At 33.5% G+C, this 17190-nt stretch overlaps 1 protein-coding gene across 1 annotated transcript in view; it reads left to right on the forward strand.

Annotated features, from left to right (window-relative positions):
- Nucleotides 1–17190, forward strand: part of CTNNA3 (catenin alpha 3) — a 2010564-nt gene that overhangs the window by 1941584 nt on the left and 51790 nt on the right. Inside the window, exons 15-16 of the mRNA XM_044660319.1 lie at nt 3832–3937; nt 15808–15942. Of these exons, the coding sequence (XP_044516254.1) occupies nt 3832–3937; nt 15808–15942 (241 nt within the window). The remainder of the gene's footprint in view (nt 1–3831; nt 3938–15807; nt 15943–17190) is intronic.

The raw sequence follows: 17190 nt of genomic DNA on the forward strand, positions 1-17190 counted from the left end.
AAGATTACATCAACAAATTTCCTAGCCAAAAAAAAAAAAAAAAGATGACAAAAGAAAATTCCTTCCTTTCCTTGTGTATATGAGGTATGGTCTTCCAGAGAATTCCAGAGCACAAATTGAAGAAGTAATACCTTCACCAAATTTAAAAGAGTCTGGCAAATGATGCATATTGAGGGCACATAAATAAGGAGCAAGATGTCCTCTTCCCTCAAATCCCAGCACAAGTTTCAACTTCTATATTAAGTAATGACCAGCATTCCTACAGTGATCTCCTTCTCTACTTTGCATTTATTATCTTAATATAATAATAATAATAATAATAATAATAATTAAAAATAATAATAGGTAGCACTTATATAAAATGTACAAAGTACTTGACAAATATTATATCATTTGTTCCTCGTAACAACATTGAGGAGAAGAAGAAAGCTATTAAGATCCCCCACTGGCAATTTAAAGAACTGAGGCAAAGAGAAATTAAGTGATTTGATTAGGGTCACATAGATAACAATTGTTAAATGACATAATTGAATTCAGGCCTTCCTGAATCCAGGGCCAGCCATCTATGTGCTGTACCACCTAGAACTCCTAAATATTAAGTATGTTCATAAATTTGTTCTTGTCTCCCTCATTAGAATGTATATCATAAGTATATTGCATAATTTTTAAAAAATGGTACCTTCCATCCTAGAGTCAATACTGTGTATTGGTTCCAAAGCAGAAGAGTGGTAAGGGCTAGGCAATGGGTGTTAAGTGACTTGCCCAGGGTCACACATCTAGGAAGTGTTTGAAGCTAGATTTGAACCTTGGACCTCTCATCTCTGGGTCTGGTTCTCAATCCACTGAGCCACCCAGTACCCCATGGCATAATCTTTTAAGGAATTACTGCTAGCTATATCAGCTTCTTTCTTCTAAGATACCACTAAAATTTTAGCTTTTTTCTAAGGTAAATTTGCTAAACTTTAGGAACAATTTAGCTTATGAATGATCATAGCTAAACAAAATTCAAGTTCAATGCTCCCAGTAGCCAACTAATAGCCTTTTAAAGTACCTTTATCTCAAACTCAATTTCAATTATGTGTCTTAGGTAATTTTTGTGGATCTGATTTGGGGTTACATGTTTATTGGGTCTCATTAACCTCATATAAAATCCTATTTCACTATGACTCAATCCAGGTGACTCTCCCAAAGAAATTCCACATGAACAACATGGAAGTTAAGTGATGAAGCTTGAAAATATCTCAGGATTGGGTTTTGAATGTATTGGAACCTGTATATAAGCTAAATTAACTAGACATAGCTCACTATGATTAATCCTGCTAGTCCATCCAGCTGTTTACAATTTCTGCCTTAATTATGCTTGTGTCTCTGAAAGTGGAGGTTATTTGGGAGGCAAAACATGACCCCAAACCAAATGAAAACCTCTCTCCACAATAGATATTTATTTGTAGAAGCTTCTACATAGATATGAAGCATTACAGAAATCTTCTATATCTCTCACAAACAGAAGCTCCCTTTGCTCTGCTATGTTTTTCTGCAAAAGTAAATCCAAGCATATTTAACATTAATGATCCTATCACTGGATCATTTATTGACATAGCTAACTAGTTCAAGGCAATATGGAGAAGGAAACTCAGAAACCTCCTTAATCCTGTATCGTTCCTCTCGAAGCAGACACTCTGAACACTCACTCTTGTCTCTTCACATCCACTCTTCATCTGACAACTCCTAAGAGCTGAACATTATCCGTGCTTTATAATTTTCCATTACTTCACCACCACTCCCATTTCTATTTAATAAAAACTCACTGACCTTATGATGTTTATTTCACAAGAAACCCTGTATTAATGTACCACCTTACCAATATATATATATATATATATATATATATATATATATATATATCCTTCTAATTTCTCTCCTTGCTTTCAATCTCTACCATCTCTAATCCATCCTCTAAATAGCTGCTAAAATATTTACTATGAATATATGATCATGCCACTCCTGCTGAAAATTCTTCAATGATTCCCTCATGCCTCTAGGATATAATATGAACTTAAATCCAAATTTTACAATCACTGTTTTGTTTCAAGTGTCAGATAAAATGCCACTTTTCTATAAGAAGTCTTCTCCAGTTCCCCAGATAATAATGATTTCTTTTTGAGACTTACCTTTCATTTGTTTTCCATGATCCTGATTTTGAGTAATTTTCCAGGAGATCAAGGATATTTTTTTTCTTTCTTTCTTAGTTTTTCCAACATTTAACACAGTGAGTGGCACGTAGTAAATGTTTACTAGTTCACTGACTCAACATGGTATTTGAAGCCCTCAAAATTAGGGCTGGCAGTTGGTACAATGACTAGAATGATGGACCTGGAGCTGGGGAGATCAGTATTCTGATCTGGACTCAGACACTACCTAGCTAAGTGTCCCTGGGAAAATCCCTTAACTTCTGTCTATGTCAGTTTATTTAAGTATAAAATTGTGATAAGAATTAAACCTACCTTCTACCTGTTGTGAGGAAAATATGAAATGTCAGTAAAGTGTTAAAACAGTATGTGGCACAGAGAAAGTTCTAGTTTCCTTCCTTGTTTCCTATCTACAGTTTCATTCTTATTTTGCAATAATGCCTTTTAAGAACTCCACATTGTATCCAACAATGGTAGATGAGACTTCCCCAAACTTAATATTCCATTCCATGTTTTCTTTTGTTATGTACAAGTTAGCTGAGATAATCTCCTTCCTCATTCCCCCTAATTATAAATCTCAGTTTGTAAGACTCAGATATTGTGACGTGACCTACCCAAAGTTTTCACTCATCCTCCTTCCAACTGAAATGATAGAGATTTTCTCCTTCCATACATCATTTTCTATTTATTTATCTATTTAACCTATTATATCTTACTAGATGAATGTGAATGTATTGATGGCAAGTGATTTATTACCTAGCACAGTATCTTGTACATAGAAGATGCTAATAAATATTGTATATTGATTCCAAGGCAAAAGAGTGGTAAGGGCTAGGGAATCAAGGTTGTGACCTACTGAAGATCTCACAGATAGGAAGTGTCTAAGACTACACTTGAAACCAGACCCCCCTATTCTCTAGTCTGACTCTCAATCTACTGAGCCACATAGTGGCCCAACTCTATTTTGTATTTATTTGGAATAATTAAGTATTTATATAGAGAAAGATAGAAAGGAAGTCACAAAATCCAATGTTTCACTTCTTAGATGAAGAAAGTGAGGAAATGTAAATGATTTCCCAATGAATATATGAGCAATAAGACTCAGAAATAGAATTCAATGCAGGACCTCTGGCAACAAAGTTTGAAGTCTTTGTTCTTTAGTACTTATGTGCATATGAGTTCTTTCCAACCATTAAATATAACCTTCTTCAAAGGCAGGGACATTTTTTCTCATTGTATCCTTGGTTTTTAGCATAGTTTGGGACATGTGATACACAATTAATAATGTTTGTAGAATTAAAATCACTAAACAAAAACATTTATTTCAAGTCCTCCTATGTCCCAGGCAATGTAGAAGGTTCTGGAGATATCAAAACCAAAAAGAATAAATTCTGCTCTCCAACAGTTTAAATCATGTTGAATTCATTCATTATAAATGATAGCATAGAATCTCTCTGGTCCATTTGATCTTAATTTTATCTCACATTTTTTTTCTTTTAATACATTGTTTCTGCTAAAGATGTGCTACCATCTTCATCAGAGGAATAAGTAGCCAGAGGATTGAGATCAGTGATCTTTGATGTATGATTTTGTTCCCGTGTATTAATTCAGCCTAACCACTATGCTTTTTCTCTATTTCTAGGGGCAGAGGCCCATTGAAGCATACGACTGATGTGATTTATGCAGCCAAAATGATATCCGAATCAGGCTCAAGGATGGATGTCCTTGCGCGGCAGATCGCCAAACAAGTGAGTCCCTTAGGAAATAAGCAAGGGAAACTCCATTCTTTTGTTTTCTATGATTTGGACATTCTGCTTGAATCTACCAGCCCAGATACAGATTGCAATCAGACCTCTTTGATTCTATTTTTCATGAATATATTAATATTTTGGCATATTTAGCTGAATATTTCTGGAAAGGTATATATGATTACATAATCACTTTTTGAAATAAAAAAAATTAAAATATAATCAAGCATTTATTAGATGGTTACAATGCATCAGACACTGAGCAATTTAGGACTGAAGTTACAAAGTCAAAAATAAACAAAAAAAAACCCTTCTCTTCAAGGGGTTGTGTCCTGTTGGAGGAAAAAAAATATATACAGACATATATTAAATGAAATATATCTACAAATAAAATAAAATAAATTATGGAAGACTCAAGAGAATGGGGGAGGGATGAAACCAGGAAAAGCCTCACATAGGAGGTGACAGAGATAAGTTTGACAGGAAGCTAGTTAAGTAAATATGGATAGTGTATTCCAGGTGTTTTAATTTTAATAGACAATCTAAACCTTACTTTAATAATTTTATACATCAGTTATATCTTTTTGACAGATCTTGTCTCCACTTACACAGACAGCAGTAAGATAGACTTACACAGTCATAGAATAAGATTTTCAATTTTAAGTGATCCTTACTTCTTTAGGTAAAATTTCATTAGAGAATTCTAATAAATAATCTTTAAAATACATATTTCATTGTTCCAAATTATATTCAGATGATTGATAAGATATTATAAGAATTCATAAGAATGCCTATAACGTCTACATTCAATACAACAAATTCATGTCGCTCCCCTTCTTGATCTATTTCTAAAATGGATAAATATATAAGAGATGGATCTTTGATATTCCTCTTTTTAATAATATATTTTCCTTACTAAGTTCTTAAGCTACATCTTCCCAAACTTAATGAATATCATTTTTGCAATTCCAATAATCACTATTATTATTCAATAAAACATTAATACTATTAATACCATTAATTAAAAATAATAAAAAAATAACTACCATTAATTTGCTAAGATATATACACTTTGGGTTAATGTGGTGGGAATCCCTAATGAAATATTTTAGCATTGAATGATTAATATTTAATGTCCATATACCTTGTTACAATATGTTAATAAAATCAGATATGTCCATGCATACTTCCTTAACCCATTATGTCTTTGACTTCATAAAAATAGTGATTCCTCTACACCATCAGTACCGTACAGATCTAAACCCACTTGTACCCTCTCATACTTTTCAATTTTGCCCCAGTTTTCTCATGGAACCTCCACCAATATTCCCAGAATCCTACAGATCTTATTAAATTGTATGAATAATGTTTTCACTCAGGAATATGGTCTATGATCTCTTGCTCTTGCTACATTATCTACCTACCTTCTTTTTCTAACCACAAACATTTGTAGATCTTTAACATTTAAACAGGAATATATATATATATATATATATATATATATATATATATACACACAAACAAAGCTAAATGAATGTTTATATAATTTATGTATATATACACACACACACACACACACACACACACACACACATACCCTCTTGCCCCTTTTTTGAATAGAGATAACCATTAGACATATAATTCCCTCTATTTTTATCTTCTTCATGTCTTCCCTTGGTCATTTGGATCATCTACAACTCTGATTTTTCAGAATTTGTCAAATTTAGTAATTACATATATGCATATATATATGTGTGTATGATATATATCCTATCTCTCTCTCTCTCTCTCTCTCTATATATATATATATATATCATCATCATCACCAGGAAAATGTTTGTATTAATGCAATGGGTTTGGACATTCAAAGGTAAACTAGGAATCATTAAAAAATGGTGCCAGATTTTTTAGATGCAATCTGATCCTTTCTTTTCATCCATTTCAAATTTTAGTCCAACTCACATTCCATAGGCAGTTTCTCTCCCCTTTCTGTGTAACAATATACTAACTCAGCAGAAGGGCCAGTCAACTACCATTCCTTATGTCTTCAGACCTTTCTTATCTATTTCAATTCCTCATGTGGATTCCTTGGTTGAGTTCATTTGAATCTAAATGGATTTCATTGAGCAAACTCTTTAATATTCTTTGTCTCAATTTACTCAACCTAATATTGTTCACAAGTAGGAATATTTAAGCAGCACTTTTATTTTAGAGGAACACCAAGTGTTATAGCTTTAATAACAGTAATGAGTAGTTTTAGAGAGCATAATTCTCCATTTTGTTGCCTTATTTCAGGTTTTTAATAAAAATTTACTGGGGAAAATAATCTCAGTGGTACTTTCTGCATACAAATCAAATATGATCTTTTTATCTGCATGACAAAATCATTTTTAAGGGGCTTCCTTTAAAGTTATATTGAATAACACTGTCATGTCTTTTCCACCAAATAATAAACAAAGTGGAATTTTGTTTTGGTGTCACCTTCTAATTATGTGTATTACTGTATAAAATCTATGTGTGCCTGTAAATGCTGGTGGAAAAACTGATTTTTATCAATGGTAATTGACACTTCTTGTGTTTTCCTACCTTCATCTGTTAGCTCACTCTATTTTTCTATCTATGCCCGCTCAGCTCCTAAGTGCTGATATTTACCCTCTGCATGTTGCATATTGCTTAATTGTGAATGTGTTATCTAGCCCTTGTAAAATGTTAGCTCCTCAAGTTTAGTCAACTGTCTCATTTTTTCTATTTATTTCCCTAGTACTTAGCACTCTGGCCAATATTATACACATAATAAATATTTGTTGATCAAGTCATTGTTTTGAGGTGATGATGTTAAAAAAGCTAAATGACATTGGAACATAGAATCAGATGATATAAATCAGCATCTTAACTCTGTCACTTAGTTGCTTTGTGATCATGAACAAGCCACTTCAACTCTATGAATCTTCTTTTCCTTAGTTGTAAAATGCAGTTGGTTAATCAGATGACAGCTATGACCTCTTTTAGATCCAATATTCTGAGATTCAGAGAAATCATAGCAAACAAAATCCTATCATGAACAAACTTGGGTATATGATCAATTATATTGGAAATGTATGTTATTCAATCTTATATTTTGGTAACATTACTATTTTGGAGAAGCCCCTTTTCCACATTGAACTGGTATATTCCAGTTGGTAATATACAGTAGTAGGCATGATTGGAGGACATCTCACTCTCTGGGGTTTGTTTTTTGTCTTATTTCATGTTTATAATCAACGGGTGGTTGAAAAAGATGTTGCCTATCATCTTATAGGAAAATGGTAGCTGATGGACATGCCTCTAAATCCTCATTTCAAAAATATCTTATGGAAAACTTTAGAGAGAATATTTTCTCCCACCATAAGCCATCAACCATACATACTTCATCAGACCTTCATAAGGTCTGCCACAAAAATTATTTACATATGAATCTCCATGTTTCCAACTGCTTCTCTTGATTTCATACTAATATTTTTATCTATAACTTATTTCTCTGAGAGGAGAATTTAATTGGTACCTACTGTGTGTTCTCAAGACTGATTAATAGTAACTTTATTAAAATGAATGCACTTTTTGTTCCTATGGATTGAATTCTCCGTAAATAGATGCTAAAACAACGGTCCCACTGATATGCCTGTGGAATGCTAGACTAACCCAGGCAACACTCCCATTTCCTTAAATCTATTCATTAATAAATGGCATCCTTTTATATTTTCTTGCAAATTGGAAAATATACTGTAAGGGGGTAAAGGGGGCTTTTATGGGTTCAATACATTAAAAGGTGGTCGCCAGAGGATTGAACTATTATCAATCCTCAATTAAGAATGATCTCAAGTCAAAATTGACTTTTATGTAAATTTATTTACATGAGAGAAGAGAGAGAAAAAGACATTAAGAATTCATCTCACTGATTAGTCCAGGTATATCTTAACCCTCAGCCAAGGGTTAAAGGGCCTGAGTCCAGGAGGTGAATGGAGCAAACTTCATTCACAGAGTCTATAAAAGGAAGTTTCCCAATAGAAGTGCAGGAAGATTCAGTCTTTAAACTCACCACGTGGAACAGTCTCAGTCACAAACCAGTGAAGCTCCCTCAGGTCTCCTTCACCAAACCAGTCGCAGCCTCACTCCTTTTCCTCTTTTGAAGGGGTCATATATATATCACTTCCAGTGCCTTCCCTTAGCCTTCCTGTCCAATCACAATAGAAGCTTTCCCATAGAAAGCATAGTGGGCAGTGTTAATTCTGATTGATTACTTACTCTAGCACACTTGGGTTAGGACCTCCCAGAGTTGGAAGGTGCTCTTGCCTTTGTGTAGACTTAATTTAATTATCACAATACTCAACTAATGCCCTTTAGTTATTGTTTCTCTTAACTTTCCTAGTCCAGTAACAAAAAAATCATGAATTTAAAGCTCAAAGCAATGTCTGAAATCATTGAATCCAGGCTTCTCATTTTACAAATCAGAAATTGAGCTCCAAATACGCTAAATTGTCCAAGAACATACAACTATCAGTTTCTTTGATTCCAATACTAGCCCTCTTTCCTCAGTTCACTAAATGACAATCAATTCCAACTTTAGAAAAAACTTGATATGGATTGTAGTTGTCTGAGTTCAGAGACCTGGCAGCAAAGGAACATTTGGTTTGAGAAGGTTCAGAGTTATAGAATCATAGCTCTAGACCTGACAGAGACCTAAAAGGGCATTCACTTCAATTCCCTTTTTATGACAGTGAGGAATCTGAGCCTTATGGAAGTAAAGTTAATTGTCCAATGGCACACAAAGGCCAAGCATCAGAATAAAAGTTTTGAAATCAGTTACTCTGACTACAGGGTTAGGATTCTTCCTACTCTTCTATGCCACCTTTATGTTGTCTCTTCATTTTATAGTACAGGGCTGTTACATTCCCATCTCTTCTTCTGCACTTCTTTCCTATCATTTAGTGCACATTTCTTTTAGCATCAAACCAATGACTTCACCCACAAACTCAATTTTACTGCTGCTTTGAAGGAATGGAATCAGTCTTTTCTTATTCCAAAAATGATTAAAAAACAATAATAGTTGATCTATATATAGATTAAGATAGACATACAACATACTTTGAATTATGTATGTAAACTGCTAAGATTTTTCAGTTACACAATAACACAAATGTCCCTTTTGAGCCTCAAGTAGGTCATAAAGAGGGTTCTTCTTGACAAAGGAGAAAGAGACCTTCCATTTCCCTTTCTGGGTTCAGGGCTATTGTTAGGCCCCCAAAATATGAAGATTACCCGCTAAAAGATATTATCAAAATTATTTTATAGAGCATAATATAGTCTAAGTAGTCAAATTACTCCCTCAAGGCTACATAGTAAATATATAGTGATGGTGACAGGTTTTGGATAAGGCCCTTTAAACTATACCTTTCTATCATTCCAAGAGTTATGAGTTCTAAATAACACTCTAGTACCCCCTAACCTCATCAAATCTCTCATACTTTCAGTATAACCAAGTACTGTTAAATTTTAAGAATTAATTGAGTTCAATTAAAAATAATTTGATTGTATTCAGTTCGTTAGTATTGTGGAACTATTAGGAAGGAAGCAAGGGAGGAAGGAAGGAAGGAAAGAAAGAAAAGAAGGAAGGAAGAAATGAAAGAAAGAAAGAACCTATAAATTATTTACTTCCTGATCTCTCTTGGTAAACAAAGACAAAGATATTTAGCCCCTTAAGTTATTAAATACAATTAAAGAATCTCATTATTCATGTCTCCCCTAGGTAGCCCAAGACATCTCTAATTGGTGAATAGTTAATGAAGAAGTAAACTAACATTCTCTGTTTATCTCTCCTATTATTTGATGATAATGGGAAACCATCTGTTCAGCTCTAGGATTCCAAAATCTAGATAAAGAAATTAGATTATACCCAGTTAAGAGTGACATGGTCCTTTCACACCAATGAAGTACTTAAGGACTCCATCCTGCTGCCAGTAGACACACTTTTACTAAACCAATTCTTATTTACTAAACAAGATTGAGCCCTACAATCTTCAATTTCTATCAACCAAACTTAGAAGACATTCTGGGGCAAGGAGTATTTTTTCATAGGAATAAAGGAAACAGGAAAGAGGTCTGAAGAATAGATTCAAGGCTCAATTTAAATCTTAGAAACATAAATATAATATTTGAAATAGATCTTGTCAAAGAGAAAAATAAGGGAAGAAAAGATGGCCAGGTTTTTTGTGTTTATATTCTCACTACTTGGGAGAGGAAGTGTGGTAGTCTGAAAAAACAACAATAACAAAAACAGCAGTTTTAGAAACAGAAAGAATTGGGTTCAAGACCTACCTATTATAAATAATGCCTGCTTGACCCTTGGCTGGAAATTTAAACATTCATTGCTTAAAGAAAATCTCTAAAACTACTAATGACAGAGAATATGTCAGACTACATTGTAAAAATATGTTTTCTCATTTTTGGAGTTCCTATACTAATGAAGTCATGGGCTTATTCTGTTCATATATCTATTCCAATTATTCTAATACAAGCATTGAATATAGTAGATACCACAGCAAAATATGTCAAGAGTTTGTTAACTTGGGAAAGCATGCCACTTGTAAGATGGAATATGGAATCCAAGGTATTTGTTAGAGCCCTATGTCAGTCAAATACTATTTGGTTGCTTCACTATTTGAAGCCTCAGTTTTTCCTCACTTTTAAAATAGGGATACATGTTAGACACTACTTAAGACTGTTTCTAGCTGGCATTGGATGATGGAGAGATCTGGTTTAAAATCTGAGCTCTAAGATTTACTAGCTAGTTGGTTTGGGACACATCATTCTGTTTACAGAGGTTCAGTTTCTTCATGTTTACCCTATAGATAGTTTAACTATCTCACTTGGTTTTCTAGAAGGAAAGTGATTTATAATCCTTAAAGTGCTATAGAGATGTGGTCTAAAAGTCTTATAGCAAGCTGTCCTCACCTAATGAAGGTTAAATTTTAGCATTGTCCTCATAGTGACATGAAAAAGGGAGTCTCCTATATTTGTAAAAGTTCTTCTGAAGACTGTTTTCTTCCTGATCCCTGGATATTTCCAAATTCTCATTTTCTGTATGTATACACTAGAAGTGCTGTCCCTGTCAATTTGACCATACAACAAGGACATCCATTTGCTGCTCAGTCTTGGGCATGAAGTACTCATTGCCAATAAAAATGAAAAGGGCTGAATCATTCCATTACATTCAGTGCATTCCTCAGTCCAGGAAGTCAGGGTGAATGCTGGAGCCCACTGTGACATTCACTAACAACTTTCCTTTTGCCAACCCAGTCTAGTAAAATTTAATGTGGTCCTATGATTCTGCTGGAGTTATTTGAAATGGATCATGAAAGAAGAGCATCTATTGTCCAAATTTTGCAAAAATGATGTATTGGACATTATTGCTTCATATTATAAAAAAAGTCAATATTGCTAATTATTTCTTTTTTTCCCCCAAGAGAACAAAATCAGTCTGAAGAACCATACCTCTCTCTATTCTCATTCCCTACTAAATGTTATATTAAACATCACCATACAAAAATATATTTAAAAAAACCTAATGTTGGCTTGAAGTGAAAAAGAGCATTTAAATTGAGGTGCCATCTGCTTGCCTCTAGTGGGTGCCCAGGTAGATATAAAAGTTAGATTTTTTAAATCTCCATAATAGAGAATTTAACAGATGTCCTGGTCAGTGGAGTCTCCCTCAATAAAGTGAGCTGTGATGAGCCAAGCTACCTTGTGAAAATCTAGTGATTATATGCCAATAGGTTACTGACAGCATTAAACAGGTGACAATGAATGCCAATATTTAATAATGTTCTGCAGATAGATCTAAGATTGAGAATTAATTTTATAAAACAAAGCCTGAAAGTCTGACTATCATTATCATTACAAAGCTACTATTCTCATTCCCCATACTTTCTAGCATTTAACCAATGACTTTCAAGAAAAAAAAAATACAGATTTGGAGCCTCAGAATATCAATGTTATAAGGAGCTTCAGAGATCATGTAATTCAAGCCAAACCCAACTAGTAACCCTTTCTATCACACATTCCAACTGCTATTTGAAGAACCATATGAAGATGAACATAGATTGGTTTATTTATCATATAATCATATGGTAAAAATAGATTTAGAGCAGAATATATGTAGAGCATATAAATCACCTATAAAGGCTTCACTATGGAAATGAATAAAAATTCTGGCAGAGAAGTGGACATTGGAGGGTTGCTTTTTAATTACTAGAGAGAATGCCCAGGTTGATGAAAACATGTATTCATTAAGGAAGAGACGTATATCATTGCTGAAAGAAAAAAGATTGTTTTGAATAGTAAAGACAGTTTGGTATTACTTAGAGAGCTTGCCAGTCAGGGAAAAGTTCTGCATTCTATTCTAGACCACCGCCAACCACTCAACATGCTCTTCTCAATGCCCACAGCAAAAATTAAAAACAATATAAAGAGAATGTTGTATTCTAATGAGTTATGATCAACTCCACATGATGAATATTTAACTGCTCAATCAATGATGAATAAGTGGGTGTGGTGAGTGAAAGGATTGTTAAGGGTATAGTCATGAAACTTGAATTCAAACCCTGACTACCATCTGAGTGATGACTTTGAGCAAATTGCTTTACCTCATAGCCTAAGTTTCCTCTTCTGTCCTCTTTAAAATGAGAGTTTTTCTAGACATCATTTAAGGCCCCTTCCAACATGAGATTCATAATCACATGATGTTATGATCATATAGGCATATGATGAAACTTATTTTGGATGGAATATGTAATTAAGATTGAAACACTGACACTCTCATGAAAGGTAAAATGCATTTGAGACATTGGCTTGTTTAATTATCTTTTGCTTAAGCAGATTTCCTATTCCTCTGATTTTAGGTTGCCAATGTGCATTCTTTCCCTAAGTCATTTGTGGGTTTGTGTATGTGGGAGTTTTCTGTTGGTGAAGAGTGGATGTTGCTTTAGCATAATGAAGGGGATAGACATTGTATTTGTAGATTTCATTATTACTAAATTCATTGAAATAATCAATGTCAAATCTTGCAAAGATTTCAAAGACGATTTACCCTCATTTGCCTCAGATGAAAATTAGGATTGGAGGAATACATTCGGGATATTTTAAAATGAGCTGTATGTTCAAGGATACTTCAGGCACAGTCAAACTTAGCCATTGAGTTTCTGCATCAGAGCAATTTCAGGATTTTATTCTACTTTTCAGTCTTCTGTATGTATTATGCATTTTAAGGCTAATGTAGGGCTGAATGATTTATTTTTTTATTTCAAAAGGGGAAAGAAAAACATTTAAAACTCTTTTTAAATTTAGAATTTTATCTTTGGTGCATCAGGGACTATCATTTTGGGAAAATTATTTGGTGAATATCACACCAGGTGAGCTTCTTTTTCACAAAGACATTAAAGACATGGTTCATTTGTGCTCTCAAATGCTTTGTGTTGTCTGTTTCATTGAATACTTCATCCAAAGAAGCAATATGAAGCTGAAATGAGTTCATTTTCCCAATACTGTCAAGTGTGTCTTATTTTAAAAGAACAGGATAATCATTGTTGTTAGGCTATTTTCCACAATGAAAAAATGAAAGAAGGTTTAAAAATGTCACTAATTATTCATTTAAAAAAGCAGATGATAGGTATAAAAAATTCAAGATTATTTACATTTTAAACCTAGTAGAGGTCAAAGATAATTTTATTTTAAATATAAGTCTAGATATGCATTATATATTCAGATGCATTTATTTATTCTGATAAATAATTTGAGAAGGCTCTGTGTTGCTGAGATAATGGAAAGTTCATGGTGTGGAAATTCCTTGTACCAATACAGGTAGCCACTTCCCCTGACTTTCTAAAAAAAATCCTAGAGGACCTAAAACTCAAAAAAATAAAAATAAATTAATTACCCAGAAGAACACAGCTTATTATTCTTATAGGCAGAATTTGAACCAAGTTCAGTCTTACTCAATCACTAGCATTCTATTCTTATGTTAGTTTGTGACCGTTATTGTTATTCAGTCGTGTCCAATTCTTCATGATCCTGTGGACCATAGCATGTCAATACTGTCCATGCATAGTGGACTGGTTTTCCATTACTTTTTTCAGTATATTCAGGCAAACAGATGTTAAGTGACTTATGAAAGTTCACATTGTTTATGTCTGAGGCAAAAAAAAAAAAATAAAACTCAGACCTTCATCACTCTGGACCCAATTAGTTATCTTTCGATGGAGTTATATAGATACCTCCACACTCCCATTGAAACTAGAATAAATATTTCACTCTAAGCTTTTAAGGTCATTTGCTTACATCATCTCATTTGATTCCAACAGCAACCTTATGAATTAGATATTGATATTATCCCCAGTTTGCAGAAGAGGAAACTGAGGATGAGATATTAAATGATTTGTGCAAAGTCCCTCAATAAGTGTCATCAAGATCAGGGTTTATTAATTAAGGGTCTTTAAATTTGTGTTTCATATTGTGTGTGTTTAATATTGTGATAGCTCTATTCCTATGTAATTTCTTTATTAGTATGATATATTTTATTATATGCATTTAAAACATTATTCTGATAAGAGAACCATAGACTTCACCCCAAATCATAAATGGTTAGAAATTACTTTCTATGACCACAATTCTATCCACAAAACTAGACTGTATCAAAATTAAAAGGATTAGAGGTGGCATTTGTGTTGTGTTTTAGGACTTGCAAAGCATTTAACATCACATCTGATTCAATCCTTATAGTAACCTTGTGAGGAAGATATAAGCAATCAGATTAAATGATTTTCCCATGACCATAAAACCATTAAGAGTGGGAGGATGTGAAATTAAATCTTCTGATTCTAAAATTGTTACTCTTCCATTTTAACTATGTATTTCTAGAGACTACTTTAGTAGATCACTTCAACAGAGCAGTGATGGGTGGAGTACCGGCCCTCAAGTCAGGAAGACTTGTCTTTTTGAGTTCAAATCTAGACTTAGACACATACTACCTATATGTTTTTGGATAAATCATTTCATTCTGTTTACCTCAATAGCTCATCTATAAAATGAGCTAGAGAAGTAAAGGCAAAAAGTCCATTATATTCGCCAAGAAAACACCAAATGGGATCATAAAGACTCAAATATGACTGAATAACAATAACAAAGCTTCTGACTTAATGGTATTACTGAGAGCTATAGAATGAAAGTCTAAATTAAAGTTAGAAGAGCATCTTCATTCATGAAAATGCAGATGGATTTGGGCTGAACAGGGAAATCTTTCCCTGTATCCTAGGTCTGAGAGGAAGCTAAGTAGTTCAGTGGATAAAGTGTTGCACACTTTCTCTGGAAGATTGAAGTTCAAATCCTGCCTCATATACTTTCTAGCTCTGTGGCCATGGACAAGTCACTAATCTTCTTTTAGCCTCAGTTCTCTCATGTTTAAAAATAATAAAAGCACTTATCTCAAGGGATCAAATGAGATGGTATCTGTGTTTCTTTGGTTATAAAAATGCTAATGGTGATAAAGAGATACATCACTTTCATGTGCCAACAAATGTGGCCTCTGTGTCCCTTCTTTACTAGAATATGTTATTATTCATAATTGGAATTTAAATCCATTGAAGGCATATATGTTCTATCTTTTTTGGTTGAATTTGTGTCACTAACTTTTATCACAATCTCCTTGACACATAATAAATACATAATAAATATTTTATCTATGCATCTATTTTACAAAGCAAATAACTGAGTCATACTGTTTGCATACATTATCACTACTTACATACATAAATACTTTTTCTATTCAATTTGATTTATTTTAGTGCCCTGACCCATCCTGCAAACAGGATTTATTGGCTTATCTGGAACAAATCAAATTCTATTCTCACCAGCTCAAAATATGCAGTCAAGTCAAAGCTGAAATCCAGAATTTGGGAGGAGAACTCATCATGTCTGCTGTAAGTATAGAATACTATTTTCTATTGAGAGTTTCATGGGTTAAGATTATCCCAAGGTATAAACAATTTGTCTTCCATGTTATTATATCATCATCATCATCATCATCATCATCATTATCATAACCATCAGTACATACCTCTTAAGTAACTACTAGGCAATATGATGAGCCCAAGAAATGGAAAAAGAGTCAAAAGACAATCCCTATCCTTAAAGAGCTTCCAAACTAATGTCAAAGACAAAATGTAAACAAATATCATATATGTATATACATATATGATGAATAAGAAATACTTAGCTGAGAGAAGGCACTACAATTAAAATAGGTTAGGAGAAGCTTACTGTAAGAATGGAATTTTAGTTTGGAATTAAAAGGGGGTTAGTGAAGTCAGTATAATGAGTTGAGGACATTGAGCTTTTCAGGCATGGAGCACAGAAAAAATGCCCAGAGTAAAGAGATGAAGTATCTTGTTCAAAGGACAACTAGGAATCCAGTGTCACTTGATGAAAGTTTATGTAGTGAATACCAAGGTTCGAAAAGAATGGAATGTTAAGGGAGCAGCTGGTGGTTCAGTGGATTGAAAGCCAGGACCAGAGACAGGATGTCCTGGGATCAGATGTGTCCTCAGACACTTCCTAGCTGTGTGACCCTGGGCAAGTCACTTAAACCTCATTTCCTAGAACTTATGTTCTTCTGCCTTAAAACCAACACACAGTATTGATTCTAAGTTGGAAGTTAAATGTTTAAGAAAAAGATTGGAAAGTTAAGAGTGGTTTTAGGTTATGACAGAGGACATGAGACAGAGGATTATGTATTTAACCCTGGAGGTGATAGGGATACATTGGAATCTATTGTGTGTTGAGGGTAAGGGGATAGATAATTGTGTTGTATTTGCACTTTAGGAAAATCACTGATGTCTGAATGGAAAATTGATTTGGAGTGGGAAACAATTTGAGGGAAATTGTCATTGGCTAGAAAATAAATAGAATAATTAAAGACTAATACTTTCTTGCCTATGACTTTTCATATAAAATATACATTTTTAAATGTTTGAAAAGAAGTTATAATTTATTTTTGTAACAAAATTTATTGTCCTCTAAAATCTTTGTCATGCAACAACTGAAAAGCATTTTTTTAAAATTACTTTCTGTTGAGAATCAATACTCAGAATTGGTTCCAAGGCATAAGAGTGGTTAGAGCTAGACAATTGGTATTAAGAGACATGTCTGGGGTCACACAAATAAATATC

Source organism: Gracilinanus agilis, chromosome 2, assembly GCF_016433145.1.
Source record: "Gracilinanus agilis isolate LMUSP501 chromosome 2, AgileGrace, whole genome shotgun sequence".
NCBI classification, from domain to species: domain Eukaryota; kingdom Metazoa; phylum Chordata; class Mammalia; order Didelphimorphia; family Didelphidae; genus Gracilinanus; species Gracilinanus agilis.